The following is a 21,093-nucleotide window of genomic DNA, read 5'->3' on the forward strand; positions in this document are numbered from 1 at the left end:
GGAAAAAATTCACAAGCTGTATTCCCAGCAGGTGATAATTAAATTACCCCTCCTACTACAGAAAAGGGGTATTATTCCACACTATATTGTGGTACTGAAGCCAGAAGGCTAGGTGAGACTTATTCTAAAAATTTTTTTTTGAACACTTACAAAGGTTCAAATTAAGATGAAGTCACTCAGAGCAGTGATAACGAACCAGGAATAAGGGGACTATATAGTGTCCCGGGACATCAGGGATGCTTACCTCTATGTCCCAAATTTGCCCTTCTCACTAAGGGTACCTCAGGTTCGTGGTGCAGAACTGTCACTATCAGTTTCAGACGCTGCCGTTTGGATTGTCCACGGCACCCTGGGGTCTTTACCAAGGTAATGGCCGAATTGATGATTCTTCTTCGAAGAAAAGGCGTCTTAATTATCCCTTACTTGGACGATCTCCTGATAGGGGCATAGTCCAGGGAACAGTTGGAGGTCGGAGTAGCACTATCTCGGATACTGCTACAATCAGCACGGGTGGATTCTAAATATTCCAAAATCGCAGCTGATCCCGACGACACGTCTGCTGTGCCTAGGGATGATTCTGGACACAGTCCAGAAAAAGGTGTTTCTCCCGGAAGAGAAAGCCAGGGAGTTATCCGAGCAAGTCAGGAACCTCCTAAAAACAGTGCATCATTGCACAAGGGTCCTGGTAAAAATGGTGGCTTCCTACGAAGCAATTCCATTCGGCAGATTTCACGTAAGAACTTTTCAGTGGGATCTGCTGGACAAATGGTCCGGATCGCATCTTCAGATGCATCAGCGGATAACCCAATATCCAAGGACAAGGGTGTCTCTCCTGTGGTGGTTATAGAGTGCTCATCTTCTAGAGGGCAGCAGATTCGGCATTCAGGATTGGATGCTGGTAACCACGGAGCCCAGCCTGAGAGGCTGGGGAGCAGTCACACAAGGAAAAAATTTCCAGGGAGTGTGATCAAGTATGGAGACTTTTCTCCACATAAATATACTGGAGCTAAGGGTAAATTTATAATGCTCTAAGCTTAGCAAGACCTCTGCTTCAAGGTCAGCCGGTATTGATCCAGTGGGAAAAACATCACGGCAGTCGCCCACGTAAACAGACAGGGCGACACAAGAAGCAGGAGGGCAATGGCAGAAACTGCAAGGACTTTTCGCTGGGCGGAAAATCATGTGATAACACTGTCAGCAGTTTTTCATCCCGGGAATGGAAACTGGGAAGCAGACTTCCTCAGCACGACCTCCACCCGGGAGAGTGGAAACTTCATTGAGAAGTTTTTTCCACATGATTGTAAACCGTTGGGAAATACCAAAGGTGGACATGATGGCGTCCCGTCTGAACAAAAAACGGGACAGGTATTGCGCCAGGTCAAGAGACCCTCAGGCAATAGATGTGGACGTTCTGGTAACACCGTGGGTGTACCAGTCGGTGTATGTGTTCCCTCCTCTGCTTCTCATACCTAAGGTGCTGAGAATTATAAGACGTAGAGGAGTAAGAACTATACTCATGGCTCCGGATTGGCCAAGAAAGACTTGGTACCCGGAACTTCAAGAGATGCTTACAGAGGTCTTATGGCCTCTGCCGCTAAGAAGGGACTTGCTTCAGCAAGTACCATGTCTGTTCCAAGACTTACCGCAGCTGCGTTTGTCGGCATGGCGATGGAAAGCCGGATCCTAAGGGAAAAAAGGCATTCCGGAAGAGGTCATTCCTACCCTGGTCAAAGCCAGAAAGGAGGTGACCGCACAACATTATCACCACGTGTGGCGAAAATATGTTGCGTGGTGTGAGGCCAGGAAGGCCCCACAAAGAAATTTCAACTCGGTCGTTTCCTGCATTTCCTGCAAACAGGAGTGTCTATGGGCCTCAAATTGGGGTCCATTAAGGTTCAAATTCGGCCCTGTAAATTTTCTTCCAGAAAGAATTGGTTTCAGTTCCTGAAGTCCAGAAGTTTGTCAAGGGAGTATTGCATATACAAACCCCTTTTTTGTGCCTCCAGTGGCACTGTGGGATCTCAACGTAGTTCTGGGATTCCTCAAATCACATTGGTTTAAAACCAGTCAAATATGTGGATTTGAAGCATCTCACATAAAAAGTGACCATGCTCTTGGCCCTGGCCTGGACCAGGCGAGTGTCAAATTGGTGGTTTTTTCTCAAAAAAGCCCATATCTGTTTGTCCATTCGGACAGGGCAGAGCTGCGGACTCGTCCCCAGTTCTCTCCCTAAGGTGGTGTCAGTGTTTCACCTGAACCAGCTTATTGTGGTGCCTTGCACCTACTAGGGACTTGGAGGACTCCAAGTTGCTAGGAGTTGTCAGGGCCCTGAAAATATGTTCCAGGACAGCTGGAGTCAGAAAATCTGACTCGCTGTTTATACTGTATGCACCCGACAAGTTGGGTGCGCCTGCTTCTAAGCAGGCGATTGCTCGTTGGATTTGTAACACAATTCAACTTGCACATTCTGAGGCAGGCCTGCCACAGTCTAAATCGGTTAAGGCCCATTCCACAAGGAAGGTGGGCTCATCTTGGGCGGCTGCCCGAGAGGTCTCGGCATTACAACTCTGCCGAGCAGCTACGTGGTCAGGGGAGAACACGTTTGTAAAATTCTACAAATTTGATATCCTGGCAAAAGAGGACCTGGAGTTCTCTCATTCGGTGCTGCAGAGTCATCCGCACTCTCCCGCCCGTTTGGGAGCTTTGGTATAATCCCCATGGTCCTTTCAGGAACCCCAGCATCCACTAGGACGATAGAGAAAATAAGAATTTACTTACCGATAATTCTATTTCTCGGAGTCCGTAGTGGATGCTGGGCGCCCATCCCAAGTGCGGATTGTCTGCATTACTTGTACATAGTTATTGTTACAAAAATCGGGTTATTGTTGTTGTGAGCCATCTTTTCAGAGGCTCCTTCTGTTATCATGCTGTTAACTGGGTTCAGATCACAAGTTGTACGGTGTGATTGGTGTGGCTGGTATGAGTCTTACCCGGGATTCAAAATTCCTCCCTTATTGTGTACGCTCGTCCGGGCACAGTACCTAACTGGCTTGGAGGAGGGTCATGGGGGGAGGAGCCAGTGCACACCACCTGATCCTAAAGCTTTACTTTTTGTGCCCTGTCTCCTGCGGAGCCGCTATTCCCCATGGTCCTTTCAGGAACCCCAGCATCCACTACGGACTCCGAGAAATAGAATTATCGGTAAGTAAATTCTTATTTTTTCACAGGTAAAGGGAGAGGAAGAGGTAGAAAACCTACAACACCATCAGGCTCGCAGGAGCAGAAGTCAGCAACTACTTCTGCTAAAGCCACAGCATGACGCTGGGGCTCCCCTGCGGGAGTGCGATCGGGTGGGGGCGCGTCTACTGTTTTTCTGCCAGGTCTGGGTTCACTCAGATCTGGATCCTTGTATATTACAGATAGTATTCCAAGGTTACAGGTTGGAATTTCAAGACCTTCCCCCATGCCGATTTTTCAAATCAGCCTTGCCAGTTTCTCTTCAGGACAGCACAAATGTGCTGAACGCAATACAGAAATGATGTCAAGACAAAGTAATTTCCTTGGTTCCTGCCGCACAAAAGAACCAGGGCTTTTTTCTCTTACGTCCTAGAGGATGCTGGGGACTCCGTAAGGACCATGGGGTATAGACGGGCTCCGCAGGAGACATGGGCACTCTAAAGACTTTAGAATGGGTGTGCACTGGCTCCTCCCTGTTTGCCCCTCCTCCAGACCTCAGTTAGATCCTGTGCCCAGAGGAGACTGGGTGCACTGCAGGGGAGCTCTCCTGAGTTTCTCTGAAAAAGACTTTTGTTAGGTTTTTTATTTTCAGGGAGCGCTGCTGGGGAGAGAAGCAGACCTACTTGAATGATAGGCTCTGCTTCTTAGGCTACTGGACACCATTAGCTCCAGAGGGTCGGAACGCAGGTCTCACCCTCGTCGTTCGTCCTGGAGCCGCGCTGCCGTCCTCCTCACAGAGTCGGAAGATTGAAGCCGGGTGAGTATTAAGAAGAGAGAAGACTTCAAAGGCGTCAGAAGACTTCAGATCTTCACTGAGGTAACGCGCAGCACATACACACACAGCGGGCACTGTAAGGGTGCATGGCGCAGGGGATGGGGGGCGCCCTGGGCAGCAGTATTAACCTCAAGGGACACTGGCATGTAGATTAGATACAGCGGAGGTGGTATATTAAAAAAACCCCGCCAGTATAAATAATTTGAGCGGGACCAAAGCACGCCACGAGGGGGCGGAGCTTGTTCCTCCAGCACTAACCAGCGCCATTTTCTCCACAGCACGCTGCAGAGAAGCTGGCTCCCTGGACTCTCCCCTGCTGAACACGGTACAGAGGGCAAAAAAGAGGGTGGGGGGGGGGCACATTTAATTGGCGCAGTGAGTGTAATTATATATTTATATAAAAGTGCTGTACTACTGGGATTTTATTACAGTATCCGGTGGTGCTGGGTGTGTGCTGGCATACGCTCTCTCTGTCTCTCCAAAGGGCCTTATTGGGGGACTGTCTCCATATAGATATATCCCTGAGTGTGTGGGGGTATCGGTACGTGTGTGTCGGCATGTTTGAAGCGGAAGGCTCATCTAAGGAGGAGGTGGAGCAGATGATTGTGGTGTCTCCGTCGGCAACGCCGACACCTGATTGGTTGGATATGTGGAATGTTTTAAATGCAAATGTGTCTTTATTACATAAGAGATTGGACAAAGCAGAGTCCAGGGATAGAACAGGGCGTCAATCCATGGCTTTGACTGTGTCACAGGGCCCTTCAGGGTCTCAGAAACGTCCACTGTCCCAAGTAGCAGACACTGATACCGACACGGATTCTGACTCCAGTGTCGACTACGATGATGTGAGGTTACACCCAAGGGTGGCCAAAAGTATTCATTATATGATTATTGCAATAAAAGATGTTTTGCATATCACAGATGACCCCTCTGTCCCTGACAAGAGGGTATGCATGTTTAAGGAAAAGAAACCTGAGGTAACCTTTCCCCCATCTCATGAGCTGAATGGGTTATTTGAAAAAGCTTGGGAAACTCCAGACAAGAAACTGCAGATTCCCAAGAGAATTCTTATGGCGCATCCTTTCCCGACACAGGACAGGTTACAGTGGGAATCCTCACCCAAGGTGGACAAGGCTTTAACGCGCTTGTCCAAAAAGGTGGCGCTACCGTCTCCAGACACGGCAGCCCTCAAGGATCCTGCTGATCGCAGACAGGAGACTACCTTAAAATCAATTTATACACATACGGGTGCCTTACTCAGACCGGCAATAGCGTCGGCTTGGGTTTGTAGCGCTGTAGCAGCGTGGACAGATACCTTGTCAGCTGACATTGATACCCTAGATAGGGATACCATTTTATTGACCTTAGGTCACATTAAAGACGCAGTCCTACATATGAGAGACGCTCAGAGGGACGTTGGGCTGCTAGGTTCGACAGCCAGCGCCATGGCGATTTCTGCTAGGCGAGCCCTGTGGACCCTCCAATGGACGAGTGATGCAGACTCAAAGAAGCATATGGAATTTTTACCTTTCAAGGGTGAGGTTTTATTTGGGGAAGGTCTCGCGGACCTGGTTTCCACAGCTACCGCGGGTAAATCTACTTTTTTACCTTATGTTCCCCCACAGCAAAAGAAAACACCACAATTTCAGATGCAGTCCTTTCGTTCGCATAAGTCTAGAAGAGGTCGGGGCTCCTCCTTCCTCGCCAGAGGTAAGGGTAGAGGGAAAAGAATGCCTGCTACGGCTAGTTCCCAGGAGCAGAAGTCCTCCCCGGTTTCTACTAAATCCACCGCATGACGTTGGGGCTCCACTGAGGGAGTCCGCGCCGGTGGGGGCACATCTTCGACTCTTCAGCCACGTCTGGGTTAAGTCAGACGTGGATCCTTGGGCAATGGAAATTGTATCCCAAGGCTACAAGCTGGAATTCGAAGACGTGCCTCCTCGCCGTTTTTTCAAAACGGCTTTACCAGCTTCTTCACCAGAAAGGGAGATAGTTTTAGCTGCAATTCAAAAACTGTGTCAACAACAAGTGGTTGTCGAGGTTCCCCTAGTTCAACAGGGGAAGGGGTACTATTCAACCCTATATGTGGTCCCGAAAACCGTATGGTTCGGTCAGACCCATTCCAAATTTAAAATCCCTAAACCTGTACTTGAAAAAGTTCAAATTCAAGATGGAATCGCTTCGGGCGGTTATCTCCAGCCTGGAAGGGGGGGATTTTATGGTGTCTCTAGACATAAAGGATGCATACCTTCATGTCCCCATATATCACCCTCATCAGGTGTACCTGAGATTAGCTGTACAGGACTGTCATTACCAGTTTCAGACGTTGCCGTTTGGGCTTTCCACGGCCCCGAGGATTTTTACCAAAGTAATGGCGGAGATGATGGTGCTCCTGCGAAGACAGGGAGTCACAATTATCCCGTACTTGGACGATCTCCTGATTAAAAGCGAGATCGATTTCAGAAAAGCGTGTCGCTCTCCCTGAGAGTGCTGCAGCAGCATGGCTGGATTCTAAATCTACCAAAGTCACAGTTGATTCCAACGACTCGGCTGTCTTTCTTAGGCATGATTCTGGACACGGAACTAAAGAGGGTTTTTCTCCCAATGGAAAAAGCCCAGGAACTCCAGAACATGGTCAGAGACCTGTTAAAACCGAAAAGAGTGTCAGTCCATCGATGCACTCGAGTACTGGGAAAAATGGTGGTGACCTACGAGGCCATCCCCTTTGGCAGGTTCCATGCGAGGACGTTTCAGTGGGACCTTCTGGACAAGTGGTCGGGGTCTCATCTACAAATACATTGGAAAATAAGCCTGTCCCCCAGGGCTAGGGTGTCTCTCCTGTGGTGGCTGCAGAGCGCTCACCTTCTCGAGGGTCGCAGGTTCAGCATTCAAGACTGGGTTCTGGTGACCACGGACGCGAGCCTCCGAGGATGGGGAGCAGTCACACAAGGAAGAAATTTTCAGGGACTATGGTCAAGCCAGGAGGCTTGTCTACACATCAACGTACCGGAATTGAGGGCCATATACAACGGCCTACGACAAGCGGAGAATATTCTTCGCGACCTACCGGTTCTGATTTAATCAGACAACGTCACAGCTGTGGCTCATATAAACCGCCAAGGCGGGACAAGGAGCAGAGTGGCAATGGCGGAAACCACCAGGATTCTTCGCTGGGCGGAAAATCACGTAAGCACTCTGTCAGCGGTCTTCATTCCGGGGTTGGCCAACTGGGAAGCAGACTTCCTCAGCAGGCACGATCTCCATCCAGGAGAGTGGGGACTTCATCAGGAAGTTTTTGCAGAAATATCAAGTCAGTGGGGACTTCCACAAATAGACATAATGGCGTCACGCCTCAACAAGAAGCTTCGGAGGTATTGTGCCAGGTCAAGGGACCCTCAGGCAGTAGCGGTAGACGCCCTGGTGACACCATGGGTGTTTCAGTCGGTCTATGTATTCCCTCCTCTTCCTCTCATCTCCAAAATATTGAGAATCATAAGAAGAAAAAGAGTACAGACACTACTCGTTGTTCCAGATTGGCCTTGAAGGGCCTGGTATTCAGATCTTCAGGAGATGCTCACAGAAGATCCATGGCCTCTTCCTCTCAGGGAGGACCTGTTGCAGCAATGGCCCTGCGTGTTCCAAGACTACGTTTGACGGCATGGCGGTTGAACACCGAATCCTAGCTGGGAAAGGTATTCCGGAGGAAGTCATCCCTACTCTGATTAAGGCTAGGAAGGAGGTGACGGCGAAACATTATCACCGTATCTGGAGGAAGTATGTATCTTGGTGTGAAGCCAAGAATGTTCCTACTGAGGATTTCCATCTGGGCTGTTTTCTCCACTTTCTACAGACAGGAGTGGATATGGGCCTATCAATTTTCTTTCAGAAGGAATTGGCTTCTCTCCCAGAAGTCCATACTTTTGTAAAGGGACTGCTGCATATCCAGCCTCCAGTGGCACCATGGGACCTTAACGTGGTGTTACAGTTCCTGAAATCTCACTGGTTTGAGCCTCTTCAAACAGTTGAATTAAAATTTCTCACTTGGAAGGTGGTCATGTTGTTTGCCTTGGCATCTGCAAGGCGGGTGTCCGAATTGGCGGCTTTGTCTCACAAGAGCCCCTATCTGATTTTCCATGTGGATAGAGCAGAATTGAGGACTCGTCCTCAATTTTTGCCAAAGGTGGTTTCATCTTTTCATATGAACCAAAACCAAATTGCGCTCAACAGTCAAAATATATGTATTTTTTATAAAATATATAAAATACAGCAATTCTCCCGGGAGTGCAATAATTATAAATGAATAATCATAAAATGTATACGGTACAGAATCACTGTGTCCTGATATGTTACTAATTAGCAGATATTATGAAATAATTGCAACAATGTGGCCACAAACAATATGATGTATTGAGCAGTGATGGTAATAATAATACTCTTTTATACACCATATAGGTCTGTATGCTGGTAACAACTAACTTGTTGTATAAAGGTCCCCAGACAGTCCTTGTTCCGTGCAAGCATCTATTGGTTTGCAAAAAGGTTACCTTGTAAAGGATTATTATGGATGGGCACTCAAGTGCATGTAACGGTGAAAGGATGAATTGTGTCCACTGAACAAAGTTCGCTGTGGCGGTGTTTTGGCAGGGAGAGCCCGGAGTAATGTTTCTATAGCCAGCCGTTTTACCCCCGCACGGGGGAGGGGAGAACGGTGTCTGAGAAAGCCGTCGGGTTTGGATGGAATGTAGCCGTGCACAGGCTGTGAAACCCAGATGGCTAGATGTACTCTGTGACACGGTGTACTTGCGTTCTCACCCACAAAAGGCTGTGCTTACCTCCCACGGGCAGCTCCGACTGAGCCTCCCTCCGATTCACCTGATGTAGACACGGGACTGTTGGAGCCACAGATATGTTCCCCTGGCCGTATGTGCGAAGTTGCCACACTCTAGATGGTGTTATCGGAGTTGCGTCTCCTGGCTCAGCTTCAATACGGACTCGCTTAGGTAATCCACCGGCTGTGTCAGAAAGGCACCGGAGCCCCGGCGCTTGATCGTCAGTACGGTGATGTAGCTGTGCAGTGTAGCGGCCGTCAGGAACCAAACTCCTGTGTGGGCTGATATTGTCTGGACTTCAATGAATGAAGGGTACACCTGTATCCTTAACGCGTTTCAACGCCAACAGGGCGTCTTCTTCCAAAAAGGCAGGTATAGCTGGGAGTGAAAATGTCCAATACTTATACCTGCTACACAAGTGCAATTAATTTGGCTCATTAGGTCAAAAACGATCTCAGTCATTATAGACATGTGAGGAGCCAGCCTTTTTACTCTGTAGCAGATAATACAATTATAACTCATATAAACAATATAGAGGACATTTGTAGCATAAGGATGCCTATATACATCCGTACCTCTAGATTTAAAATAAGTAAATACCAATCAATATACACAAGTGTCTATAACGACACATTATGAGACTGGGAAATGTAGATATTTGAAGCAATGGTCGCTACTAAAAAACGGTTTATATTTCTATTTAGAACTATATAAACCTATATTAAATGCACACTATTTCGCTGCACTCATTTATTTACTATTGCTACTACTTTATTGTTCGGTAGCATCAAACAGAGGAGATCGTATAAAGTAAGCTAATTTAATAGCATATGGTATACTATAATCTCTAGATAGGGGGAAGGGTACCAACACATACACACTTAGGTTGGAACAATGAGGAGAGAGAGCAAATTAAATAATTCTCAGCAGTATTGCAAAGAGACTGCCAGAGTCAGAGATTATTAGGTGTAAATATGGAAAAAAATTGAAGATTGATTAATAAGTCAGCTAAATATAGATACTTATAGCATATAGTAATTGTAATAAACACTAAACAATGAGTATAGTTAATAGGAAAAGGATAAAGAGAAGGAGGGAATTATAGCAGCGCTAGGTATACTGATATTACGTCTAGATGAATTCTAGATCTATCGTCTCATTTAGACCTTGAGGGTTAAGTGACTGTAGTCTAAGAATCCAGGATGCCTCTTGTCTGCATAGGGTTCTAAAGCGGTCACCTCCCCTGCTGGTGACTGGGACATGTTCCAGTCCTACCAGCCGGAGTCCCGCTGTCAGAGGACTTTGTAGGAAAAGATTTTTTGCGGTCACAGACAAGCAAAAAAGCTCTACAAATACAAAGAACTCTGATATTATGCTTGATCATGATGATATATCTGGATTAAATATACTCAATCAATTACTACTTGAGAATACTCATCAAGATGATCTGGAAGTACAGACACCATTGTTACTTTTTGACAGTAATAGAGATCCCTTTAAAAACAAATCTCAATTTTTTCCTACATCACACAAAACAAGTGCAATAGATACATTTTATCACACGACTTTGGAAGAATTCCGTAAGCTGTGTGATAACAAAATACATCCATGCCTTTTCAATCTCCATGTGGATGAAAGGAAGGCACTAAAGAGGCTTGCTGATGATCAGCTACTAACAATCAAACCAGCAGATAAGGGGGGAGGGATAGTAGTGCAGAATACTGAAGATTATCTTAAAGAGGCAAAAAGACAACTGTCCGATACAACTTTTTACAAAATCTTGGGATATGACCCCACTTTAGAATACCAAAAACATCTAAAAAGTTTATTGATATCAGCATGTACTGAGAATGTACTCACCCGTGATGAATTTAATTTCCTCTACCCCCTCCACCCAATCACTTCCATTTATTATCACCTCCCCAAGATACACAAGTCACTGCACAATCCACCGGGTCGTCCAATTATTTCAGGGATTGAGGGTCTCACGTCTAATTTGTCTTATTATGTTGATTTTTATTTACAGCCGCACGCATCCTCTCTGAGATCCCATATCCGCGATACCACTGAGTTTATCCAACTAGTGGAAGGCTTGCAATGGAAGCCGGAATATAGGTTCGTCACATGTGACGTTCAGGCACTATACACAAACATCCCACATAAATTGGGGATAGAATGTGTGGCCAAAAGCCTATATGATGATATTGGAATCTCAGAGAGGAAATGCAAATTTATTTTGTCAGCCATCTCTTTTATTTTATCTCACTATTGTTTTTTATTTGATCACTGTCACTACCTACAGGTCCTCGGCACAGCGATGGGGACCAGGTTCGCGCCCAGTTTCGCCAATATATACATGGGCGATTTTGAAAGTATGTACATCTGGACGGATGTCCACGCTGCGAACCTGGTCCTCTATGGTCGCTATATCGATGACCTTTTCTTTGTTTGGAAAGGGGATTCTACTTCTGTCACTGATTTTGTTAGTTACATTAATAATAACACATATGGTTTAACCTTCACTTGCACCCACCATCCTTCAAAAATTAATTTTTTAGATGTCACGGTGGAGGTGGTGGAGGGAATGGTTACAGTGTCTCCGTTTAAGAAGGAAGTGGACACATGCAACTATATACCCTATTCTAGCAACCACAGTAAGAGTTGGCTTAAAAATGTCCCTAAGAGCCAAGTACATAGAACCAGAAGAAATTGTACTTCTGATATAAAATATAAAGAACAGATAGTTAATCTGGTAGAAACATTCAAAAATTGTGAATATCCACAAACAGTACTAGATGAAGCTCTGGAATATGCCTCAAAGTTAGATAGAACAGATACCCTTACCATTAATAACAAAAATAAACCCGTTCTGGGGATGGAGACATCAGATTATGAGCATAAGACTGTGAATGATAACGACAATACAGATACCACACAAAATAAAATCAGTAACAATGTAGTGATGATGAAAAATAAAGGTAACAGTAAAAACAATCAATATGGTTTAGTGTTCAAATCTAAATTTAATGTAGCTGCAAATAAAATCAGAAACATTAAGAAAAATTACAGATTATTATTCACAGATCCCATCCTCAGAGAACATCTTGCTGAAACACCTTCGATAATTTTCAAGAAAGCTAAGAATCTAAGAAATATTCTAGCGCCTAGTTTCTTTGGAGGACAATCTAATAAACGGACACCTAAGTGCCCTCAAAGGACACTTATTGGACCAGAGGTCCTAGGTTTTTACAGGTGCAATCATGCCAGGTGTACCACGTGCTCATCTGTGTTGAATAAAACCAAAACTGTATGTGCAACATCATCTAAGAAAGTTTATACTATTGATTCATTTATCAATTGCAGTACACAATATGTCATCTATTTACTGATATGCCCATGCCAACTTTACTATGTAGGCAGGACAATACGTTCTTTAAAAACTCGTTTTATGGAACATAGGAGAAATGTTCTGAATAAATGTACCAACCACAGTGTTCCACGCCACTTCTTGGAAATGCATGGGGGGGATCCAGCGGGACTCCGGCTGGTAGGACTGGAACATGTCCCAGTCACCAGCAGGGGAGGTGACCGCTTTAGAACCCTATGCAGACAAGAGGCATCCTGGATTCTTAGACTACAGTCACTTAACCCTCAAGGTCTAAATGAGACGATAGATCTAGAATTCATCTAGACGTAATATCAGTATACCTAGCGCTGCTATAATTCCCTCCTTCTCTTTATCCTTTTCCTATTAACTATACTCATTGTTTAGTGTTTATTACAATTACTATATGCTATAAGTATCTATATTTAGCTGACTTATTAATCAATCTTCAATTTTTTTCCATATTTACACCTAATAATCTCTGACTCTGGCAGTCTCTTTGCAATACTGCTGAGAATTATTTAATTTGCTCTCTCTCCTCATTGTTCCAACCTAAGTGTGTATGTGTTGGTACCCTTCCCCCTATCTAGAGATTATAGTATACCATATGCTATTAAATTAGCTTACTTTATACGATCTCCTCTGTTTGATGCTACCGAACAATAAAGTAGTAGCAATAGTAAATAAATGAGTGCAGCGAAATAGTGTGCATTTAATATAGGTTTATATAGTTCTAAATAGAAATATAAACCGTTTTTTAGTAGCGACCATTGCTTCAAATATCTACATTTCCCAGTCTCATAATGTGTCGTTATAGACACTTGTGTATATTGATTGGTATTTACTTATTTTAAATCTAGAGGTACGGATGTATATAGGCATCCTTATGCTACAAATGTCCTCTATATTGTTTATATGAGTTATAATTGTATTATCTGCTACAGAGTAAAAAGGCTGGCTCCTCACATGTCTATAATGACTGAGATCGTTTTTGACCTAATGAGCCAAATTAATTGCACTTGTGTAGCAGGTATAAGTATTGGACATTTTCACTCCCAGCTATACCTGCCTTTTTGGAAGAAGACGCCCTGTTGGCGTTGAAACGCGTTAAGGATACAGGTGTACCCTTCATTCATTGAAGTCCAGACAATATCAGCCCACACAGGAGTTTGGTTCCTGACGGCCGCTACACTGCACAGCTACATCACCGTACTGACGATCAAGCGCCGGGGCTCCGGTGCCTTTCTGACACAGCCGGTGGATTACCTAAGCGAGTCCGTATTGAAGCTGAGCCAGGAGACGCAACTCCGATAACACCATCTAGAGTGTGGCAACTTCGCACATACGGCCAGGGGAACATATCTGTGGCTCCAACAGTCCCGTGTCTACATCAGGTGAATCGGAGGGAGGCTCAGTCGGAGCTGCCCGTGGGAGGTAAGCACAGCCTTTTGTGGGTGAGAACGCAAGTACACCGTGTCACAGAGTACATCTAGCCATCTGGGTTTCACAGCCTGTGCACGGCTACATTCCATTCCAAACCCGACGGCTTTCTCAGACACCGTTCTCCCCTCCCCCGTGCGGGGGTAAAACGGCTGGCTATAGAAACATTACTCCGGGCTCTCCCTGCCAAAACACCGCCACAGCGAACTTTGTTCAGTGGACACAATTCATCCTTTCACCGTTACATGCACTTGAGTGCCCATCCATAATAATCCTTTACAAGGTAACCTTTTTGCAAACCAATAGATGCTTGCACGGAACAAGGACTGTCTGGGGACCTTTATACAACAAGTTAGTTGTTACCAGCATACAGACCTATATGGTGTATAAAAGAGTATTATTATTACCATCACTGCTCAATACATCATATTGTTTGTGGCCACATTGTTGCAATTATTTCATAATATCTGCTAATTAGTAACATATCAGGACACAGTGATTCTGTACCGTATACATTTTATGATTATTCATTTATAATTATTGCACTCCCGGGAGAATTGCTGTATTTTATATATTTTATAATAAATACATATATTTTGACTGTTGAGCGCAATTTGGTTTTTGTTTATTTTATGCTTTTTGGAGGGATTGGCATTCCCTCTCCAAATCGCTGCTGACAGTCACATACATCACTACTCACCGAGCGCACAGCTGTATTACCTTTGTTGTACTCCCCTTTTTCATATGAACCAACCTATTGTGGTGCCTGTGGCTATGGGTGACTTGGAGGATTCCAAGTCCCTTGATGTAGTCAGGGCTTTTAAAAATGTATGTAGCCAGGACGGCTCGGGTTAGGAAAACAGAGGCACTGTTTCTCCTGTATGCAGCCAACAAGGTTGGCGCCCTGCTTCTAAACAGACTATTGCTCGCTGGATCTGTAATACGATTCAGCAGGCGCATTCTACGACTGGATTGCCGTTACCAAATTCGGTAAAGGCCCATTCCACTAGGAAGGGGGGCTCTTCTTGGGCGGCTGCCCGAGGCGTCTCGGCATTACAGCTTTGCCGAGCGGCGACTTGGTCGGGGTCAAACACTTTTGCTAAATTCTACAAGTTTGATACCTTGGCTGAGGAGGACCTCATGTTTGCTCAATCGGTGCTGCAGAGTCATCCGCACTCTCCCGCCCGGTCTGGAGCTTTGGTATAATCCCCATGGTCCTTACGGAGTCCCCAGCATCCTCTACGACGTAAGAGAAAATAAGATTTTAAACCTACCGGTAAATCTTTTTCTCCTAGTCCGTAGAGGATGCTGGGCGCCCGTCCCAGTGCGGACGAAGTTCTGCAAGACTTGTATATAGTTATTGCTTACATAAGGGTTTTGTTACAGTTTTGATCAGTCTCTGGCTGATGCTGTTTGTTTCATACTGTTAACTGGTTCGTATGTTCCAAGTTGTACGGTGTGGATGGTGTGGGCTGGTATGTATCTTGCCCTTGGATTAACAAAAATGATGTTAAAAGCAAAGTAGTTTTCCAGAAGTTTGGTGAAGGTCATGGTGAAGGGTTTCATTAAGTCTCCACATGGAAGTAGGAGAGTGATGAGATTATTCTGAGAAATCTCTCAGGATTGGAACATGATCTGAGCAGGTGAAAGGTGAACATAATTTAAAATTCAAACAATAATTTTATGATATGAGTAATAAACTGATGGGAAAAAAATTATACTTTTTTGATGCTGGTTTAATAAACGTTGCCAAGAATCATACAGGTGGTGTGATTTTAGAAGTCAATTGAGGTCCTAGCAAATCCGTTTTGCAAAGAACAGGCAACAGGGGAGCATCTATTTCGATTTATATTTAGAACTGCATAAAAATCCACTACTAGTGTTTACCAAACTTTTTTGAACCACGGCGCCATAGAATATCAGAGTTTTTTCCCCAGCATCCCTAGGCCAAAAGTTTCTTTATTGATTAATTTACCATTTCTTTCTAAATTTATTTGTGTTTATATGTCATCCTTAGGTTCCTTTATGTGGTGAGGGACAGGATTTGCTTCTGTTTGTCCTCCTATTTTATAATTGGCAGCCACCAGCACTGGTTTTGCCTATTATATTGACCATAAATAATTTTAATTAGTCTTGGACCACCAATCCAGGCACCCCTGCAAGAGGCTCACGGCACCCAAAGGTTCAACGGCACACAGTTTGAGAACCACTGCACTACTATAAGTTCTTCCTGTCTGATCGATGATAGTGCAGAGCCTAGTTTAGAAAATAATCTTTCCTTCCTGCTGGTATACATCTTCACTAGTGTGTGAGCCGATATTTTGGGAAAATTAGATTCATGAAGGAAAATTGTGTCATCCTTCAGTGATGCCCTGTTTTAAATTGCGGGGCTTGGTGGAGTTAGAATTTTTTCTGCCGTCAAGTAGCTTCTGCCATCTAGTGTCTGCTCCACTAACTTCTAATTTAGTGGTATGTGCCGGTTTCTCATCAACGGCAAAATATAAATCCCTAGTATTATATGTCAAGACAAATCTAGTTGAAAAGTAAAAAACAGTTACTTTTTCACTGAGCCCCTCAATTAAAAAAAAAATTAAGTGTGACTTGGTAGGTAAGATGACTTGTGTAGTGGAACATACAAGGGTCCACCAAACATAATAACCATGCCTGGTAAATAAAACATTTCAAAAAAAGTTCAAATGCAGAAGACCACAAAACATGTCGGTTTACTGTGTTTGAACAGTATTTATTGTGTTGTTTCATATTTTCCTTAGGCAGGTGCTGCTGACCAGATACCACCCGCCCTGACACCAGCTGTTTTACCTGCAGGTAAGTGTAACTTTATTAAGCTGAATTATATGTTTGCATGCCAATTTTAACTGTTAGTTTATTCAGGCTAAATGTTGTTTAACAAGCATGGCTGGTGCTAAACCCTGGTGAAATGGAAATTTTTATATAAGCTTGCTCTGTTTCTACTGATGGGCTTGGTATAATCATTTCAGCTCGCTACCCCTGCGGTAGCGAGTGCACCCTATTCGTTGTGCAGCTAAACCTGATTACTATGGCCGCGATATATGCTTTAACGGGGGAAAAGAAGATTGGGCGTGATATATCATTTGGATACCACCTTATGTGTAGCTTTTTGTTTCAATGAAATGTTCCTTAAGTACAGTCATCTTAGTCATGTTAGACTATGGGTGAGATTAATCAAAGATTGGTGAGAGATAAAAGTCGAGAGAGATGCAGTACCAACCAATCCGCTTATAGCTGCTATTTTACAGGTTGTGTTTGAAAAATTACAGTTAGGAGCTGAGATTTATCAAAGCATGGAGCATGTAGAGTACTCCCACCCCGGTAGTAGAGCGCTGGCCTCCTGCTGGTGGTTGAGATCAGCGCTCCTGGCCCGGTGGTTGAGGCCAGTGCTGCCGCCCCGGTGGTAGAGCTCGGTCCTCACGCTGGTGGTTAAGGCTGGTGCTCTCACACAAATGGTCAAGGTTGGCACTTACGCTGGTGGTCATGGCTGGAGCTCCCATCCCAGTGGTTGAGACCGGCACTCTTAGGCTGTGAAAGGGGAGGTTAGAGTTTTGGGGGAGGTAAGTTTCAGGTAGTGTGAGGGGATGTTAGGGTTATGGGGGAGGTTAGGTTAGGGTCAGGCTGCAGGAGGGGAGGTTAGGGTCAGGCTGCAGGAGGAACGGTTAATTCAAGGGAAGAGTTAGAGTCAGGCTGTGGGGAGAGGTTTAGGCTTAGATTTGTGCGAGGTCTCCTGGTTAAACTTCCCTCACCCCACCCCAAACACATACACACACACACCTCTATTCTCATCAAAAGTAGCCATTCCACGGCAGCAGGAGCTTCTCAGTCAGCACTCGACATGTGGTCAGGAGTGGGCGGAGCTTTTTGTGACTGACACTCCAGGAGTCCAATGCAAGAGTGGGACCCCAGGAGAGTGAAGGGGTGGACCCAACACTGCCTACATGTGCCATAACTGACACTGACAGCTCAGAGAGTGTTGTATTGGAGGGGGTTTGGAGACTGACGAGAACGACAGCCATGAACCAGCCATCATTGGCTTAGTTTGCAGTTGTGGTGCTCACTAGCATTAGAGAGAGTTGGGTCTGCACTGTGGTGAATTAGCTCCTGCTCACTTACATGTAGACACTCCTTCCCGTCCCCTGTGTGTATAGTACACAGAATCTTCACAGGCAGCCTGTCACTGCAGCAATGTCCCGCATGTCACACTGAGTGGCCACAGCACTGTCACTCCAGTAGGTGGCTGGGGACCCCGGGCACTGTAGTAGTGACACTGGGAGAGGGAGCCAGCTGGCATGGAGTGGGACATTTCCCCAGTTACCCGCCCAAACCGCCCCTGAACTAGCAAAACTTCTTGCACTGCAGTCGCTCCACACCTCTCTTCATTGCTGGGCTTGTCCACTAGGAGAGGAGTGTGTGACAGACCCGCATGACGTCACGTGGTGCTCCTTTGGGATATGTTTTGTGTAGGCACAGTAACGGAGCGCCAGTGTTCCTGATATTAAAGGCCCCCTGGTACCCATGCCCATGCCTATGTTGCCTAGCGGTAAATCCAGGCCTGGGCAGCAGTGGTGTTAACATTACAATTGTCAACAAAATGGCTGCATCCTGTAATGCATATGCCGTTACCATGTATATCCCCATTTCTCTGACGTCCTAGTGGATGCTGGGACTTCCGTAAGGACCATGGGGAATAGCGGCTCCGCAGGAGACTGGGCACAAAAGTAAAAGCTTTAGACTAGCTGGTGTGCACTGGCTCCTCCCCCTATGACCCTCCTCCAAGCCTCAGTTAGATTTTTGTGCCCGAACGAGAAGGGTGCATGCTAGGTGGCTCTCCTGAGCTGCTTAGAAGTAAAAGTTTAAATAGGTTTTTTATTTTCAGTGAGTCCTGCTGGCAACAGGCTCACTGCATCGTGGGACTAAGGGGAGAAGAAGCGAACTCACCTGCGTGCAGAGTGGATTGGGCTTCTTGGCTACTGGACATTAGCTCCAGAGGGACGATCACAGGTTCAGCCTGGATGGGTCCCGGAGCCGCGCCGCCGGCCCCCTTGCAGAGCCAGAAGAGCGAAGAGGTCCGGAGAAATCGGCGGCAGAAGACGTTCCTGTCTTCTAATAAGGTAGCGCACAGCACTGCAGCTGTGCGCCATTGCTCTCAGCACACTTCAAACTCCGGTCACTGAGGGTGCAGGGCGCTGGGGGGGAGCGCCCTGAGACGCAATAAAACACTGTAAAAACCTTATATGGCTAAAGAAATGCATCACATATAGCTCCTGGGCTATATGGATGCATTTAACCCCTGCCAGTTTTCCTGAAAAAAGCGGGAGAAAAGGCCGCCGTGAAGGGGGCGGAGCCTTTCTCCTCAGCACACAAGCGCCATTTTCTTTCACAGCTCCGCTGGAAGGACGGCTCCCTGACTCTCCCCTGCAGTCCTGCACTACAGAAACAGGGTAAAACAGAGAGGGGGGGGCACTATTGGCAGCTAATATATAAATACAGCAGCTATAACAGGGAGTAACACTTATATAAGGTTATCCCTGTATATATATATAGCGCTCTGGTGTGTGCTGGCAAACTCTCCCTCTGTCTCCCCAAAGGGCTAGTGGGGTCCTGTCCTCTATCAGAGCATTCCCTGTGTGTGTGCTGGGTGTCGGTACGATTGTGTCGACATGTATGAGGAGGAAAATGATGTGGAAGCAGAGCAATTGCCTGTGTTAGTGATGTCACCCCCTAGGGAGTCGACACCTAACTGGATGGTCGTATTAAAAGAATTACGTGACAATGTCAGCACTTTGCAAAAAACTGTTGACGACATGAGACAGCCGGCAAATCAGTTAGTGCCTGTTCAGGCGTCTCAGACACCGTCAGGGGCGCTAAAACGCCCGTTACCTCAGATGGTCGACCCAGACACGGATACTGAATCCAGTGTCGACGGTGAGGAGACAAACGTAATGTCCAGTAGGGCCACACGTTACATGATCACGGTAATGAAGGAGGCATTGAACATTTCTGACACTACAAGTACCACAAAAAAGGGTATTATGTGGGGTGTGAAAAAACTACCAGTAGTTTTTCCTGAATCAGAGGAATTAAATGAGGTGTGTGATAAAGCGTGGGTTTCTCCCCGATAAAAAACTGCTGATTTCTAACAAATTATTGGCACTATACCCTTTCCCGCCAGAGGTTAGGGCACGTTGGGAAACACCCCCTAGGGTAGATAAGGCGCTCACACGCTTATCAAAACAAGTGGCGTTACCGTCTCCTGATACGGCCGCCCTCCAGGAACCAGCTGATAGAAGGCTGGAAAATATCCTAAAAGGTATATACACACATACTGGTGTTATACTGCGACCAGCAATCGCATCAGCCTGGATGTGCAGTGCTGGAGTGGCTTGGTCGGATTCCCTGACTGAAAATATTGATACCCTGGATAGGGACAGTATTTTATTAACTATAGAGCATTTAAAGGATGTTTTACTATATATGCGAGATGCACAGAGGGATATTTGCACCCTGGCATCAAGAGTGAGTGCGATGTCCATTTCTGCCAGAAGGGCGTTATGGACGCGACAGTGGTCAGGTGATGCAGATTCCAAACGACATATGGAAGTATTGCCGTATAAAGGGGAGGAGTTATTTGGGGTCGGTCTATCAGACCTGGTGGCCACGGCAACGGCTGGAAAGTCCACCTTTTTACCCCAGGTCACCTCTCAGCAGAAAAGAACAAGCGGGCAAAAGGCCACTCATTTCTGCCCCGGGGCAGAGGAAGGGGAAAAAGACTGCACCAGGCAGCCTCTTCCCAGGAGCAGAAGCCCTCCCCCGCTTCTGCCAAGTCTTCAGCATGACGCTGGGGCTTTACAAGCGGACTCAGGCACGGTGGGGGCCCGTCTCAAAAATTTCAACGCGCAGTGGGCTCACTCGCAAGTGGACCCCTGGATCCTGCAGGTAGTATCACAGGGGTACAAATTGGAATTCGAGACGTCTCCCTCTCGCCGATTCCTGAAGTCTGCTCTTCCAACGTCTCCCTCCGACAGGGAGGCAGTATTGGAAGCTATTCACAAGCTGTATTCCCAGCAGGTGATAATCAAGATACCCCTCCTACAACAGGGAAAAGGGTATTATTCCACGCTGTTTGTGGTACCGAAGCCGGACGGCTCGGTGAGACCAATTTTAAATCTAAAATCGTTGAACACTTACAAAAAAAGGTTCAAATTCAAGATGGATTCACTCAGAGCAGTGATAGCGAACCTGGAAGAAGGGGACTATATGGTATCTCTCCATGTCCCAATCTTCCCTTCTCACCAGGGGTACCTCAGGTTTGTGGTTCAAAACTGTCATTATCAGTTTCAGACGCTGCCGTTTGGATTGTCCACGGCACCCCGGGTCTTTACCAAGGTAATGGC

The 21,093-nt window shown here is 46.0% G+C and overlaps 1 protein-coding gene across 6 annotated transcripts in view; it reads left to right on the forward strand.

Moving 5' to 3' along the window:
* Positions 1–21,093, forward strand: part of XIAP (X-linked inhibitor of apoptosis) — a 130,116-nt gene that overhangs the window by 94,067 nt on the left and 14,956 nt on the right. For all 6 annotated transcript variants that reach the window (XM_063937246.1, XM_063937248.1, XM_063937244.1 and 3 more), the window contains exon 5: positions 16,438–16,492. In XM_063937246.1, the coding sequence (XP_063793316.1) occupies positions 16,438–16,492 (55 nt within the window). The remainder of the gene's footprint in view (positions 1–16,437; positions 16,493–21,093) is intronic.

This window comes from Pseudophryne corroboree, chromosome 8, assembly GCF_028390025.1.
Source record: "Pseudophryne corroboree isolate aPseCor3 chromosome 8, aPseCor3.hap2, whole genome shotgun sequence".
NCBI classification, from domain to species: Eukaryota; Metazoa; Chordata; class Amphibia; order Anura; family Myobatrachidae; genus Pseudophryne; species Pseudophryne corroboree.